At 47.3% G+C, this 2500-nt stretch overlaps 1 protein-coding gene across 1 annotated transcript in view; it reads left to right on the top strand.

Annotated features, from left to right (window-relative positions):
• LOC122257846 (cell adhesion molecule Dscam2) overlaps positions 1–2500 on the top strand; it is a gene marked incomplete in the record, with an annotated part of 309226 nt that overhangs the window by 285505 nt on the left and 21221 nt on the right. The window contains 3 exon segments of the mRNA XM_086543640.1: positions 277–432; positions 913–1049; positions 1725–1899. Of these exon segments, the coding sequence (XP_086399766.1) occupies positions 277–432; positions 913–1049; positions 1725–1899 (468 nt within the window).

Below are 2500 nucleotides of genomic sequence, written 5' to 3'. Positions count from 1 at the left end.
TATGATGTGATGATCATATAAATGTTAAACAACCAGGCGACAGATGGATAGATTTAAAATTAGTCAGTAATCATGAACAGATCAAACAGTTTGATAATAAATAACCATATACACAAGACTGACGATAGATCAAGGTAATCACGTAGATAGAAATACCAACCCCAGCAATACCATCGAGAACCTCACTCATAATTGCAACAACAATTTCAAAAATACAAAAAGAAAGTTGAAAACCATCCCCTCCTACCCCCCTCACCCCCCTCCCCCGGCCCCCAGGTTCGAACGCCGTGGAGGTGAAGCGAACCACGAACCTGGAGACGAACCTGCAGGGCCTCGGACGCTTCACCAACTACAGCGTGCGCGTCCTCGCCTTCACGTCCGCCGGCGACGGGGTCATGTCTGCGCCCTCCTTCTGCGCCACGCTGCAGGACGGTAGGGGCGGGCTGCCAGGATCTGGCTCTCTTTCTTGGAGTTTCAGTAGTTTTAAAGGCTGATTCGGTTAGGACATATATGTGTATATATATGTATATATATATATATATATATATATATATATATATATGTATGTATGTATATTCTTGTATGTATATATATATATATATGTATGTATATATATATATATGTATATATATATATATATATATATATATATATATATATATATATATATATATATATATATACTGTGTATATATATGTATGTATATATATGTATATATATATATATATGAATTGTAAGTGACAAAGACAAACATATTATATTAGCTCTCATGTGTATTAAGCTCCAATTCAATCACTTACCTCTCAGCAAACTTTCTTGACATACACAATTGAGCGCCACCCCCCCCTCACCCCCGTCCCTCTGCCTCCCCTCCCCCCTTCTTAACCGCTGCTTCTCTGCGCCCCGCCCAGTGCCCGGCGCGCCCTCGTCCATCCGCGCCCTCCCCGCCGCCCGCGACGAGGTCCTGGTGTCGTGGCTGCCTCCTTCGCGTCCCAACGGCGTCCTCGTACAATACACGCTCTACTACCGTCCGCTCAACGCTCACCTGGTATTTCTGCGATGCCCTTTGTTGGGGGTCTTGTTGGTAGATGTTGTTGGGTGAATTTTGGATGAATATTTATGATTTTGCCTTAATTTATCAGGATGTATTTCATTTTTTTCTACAGCGCTCGGTGACTATATAGAATTAATTATTCGTCGTCATAGCCTGCCAAGACCTGTATTATTTAGATCAAATCTTATATTTTCCTTCCCCCTCCCTCTCTTCTCCATTCTCTTCTCCTTCCTCCCTCCCTCACTTCCCCCTCCTCCCTCCTTTCTTATGATTACTTCTTTCCTCTCCCCTCCTCATTTTCCCTCCTCCTCCTTCCCTCTTTCTCCTCCCTTTCCCTTCTGTCCCTCTTTCCCTTTTCTTCCTCTTTCCTCCCTCCCTCCCTTCCCTTCCTTCCTTCTTCTCCTGCCCCTCCCTCTTCTCCTCTCTGTCCGTCCCCCTCCCGCTCTCCTCCCTCCCTTCCCTCCTCCCTTCCCTCTTCTTCTCTCCCTCCCTCCTTTCCCTCCTCTTCTCTCCCTCCCTTCCCTCCCTCCTCTCCCTCCTTTCCCTCCTCTTCTCTCCCTCCCTCCCTCCTCTCCCTTCTCTCTCTCTCTTCCGTCCCCTTCCCTCCCTTTCCTCCCTCCCTTCCCTCCTCTTCTCTACCTCCCCCCCCCCCCCCCCCGTCTCCCCCAGGCCACCCGCGACATCACCGTGGCAGCGGACGTGGGCGCGGCGCCGTGGGTGGAGCTGAGCTGGAAGGTGGGCGAGCTGGACTCCCACGCCCGCTACGAGTTCTGGGTGACGGCGTCCACGCGGGTGGGCGAGGGCGCGGCGTCCAGGGTGGTGTCCGAGAGCCCCTCCTCGCTCGGTGAGTCCTTTGCCTCAGGACAGCTGGGAGAGACTCATGGGGATGATGATGATGATGATGATAATTGTAATCATAATGATGATGATGATGATTATAATTATAATGATGATGATTATAATTATAATGATGATGATGATGATGATTATAATTATAATAATGATTATAATTATATTGATGATGATAATGATGATTATAATTATAATGATGATAATGATTATAATTATAATGATAATGATGACGAGGAGGAGGAGGAGGATGGTTTCGATGACTTTTCTTCTTTCTAGTAATTTTGAAACACACCATCTTAATCGTGGTATTTTCTCACCCATCCTCCTCCTTCCTCTCTTTATCCCCTTCCTCCTGCTCCTCTTCCCCTCATTCTCCCCTTCCTACTCTTCCTATTCTTCTTACTCTTCCTCTTCCTCCTCTTTTCTTTTTTCCCTTCCTCCTCTTCCTATACCTCCTCCTCTTCTTCTTCCTCTCTTTTTCCCCTTCCTCTTCCTATTCCTCTTCCCTCCTCCCTCCCCCTCCCTATTCCCTACTCCCTCCTCCTCCTCTCCCTCCCCCTCCCTACTCCCTACTCCCTCCTCCTCCTCTCCCT

The sequence above is a fragment of the Penaeus japonicus genome, unplaced genomic scaffold, assembly GCF_977035675.1.
Source record: "Penaeus japonicus unplaced genomic scaffold, GWHDUDI00000001_assembly GWHDUDI00000013, whole genome shotgun sequence".
NCBI lineage: Eukaryota > Metazoa > Arthropoda > Malacostraca > Decapoda > Penaeidae > Penaeus > Penaeus japonicus.
Note: the sequence above shows the minus strand (reverse complement) of the source record. Positions and strands in the feature narration are given on the sequence as shown.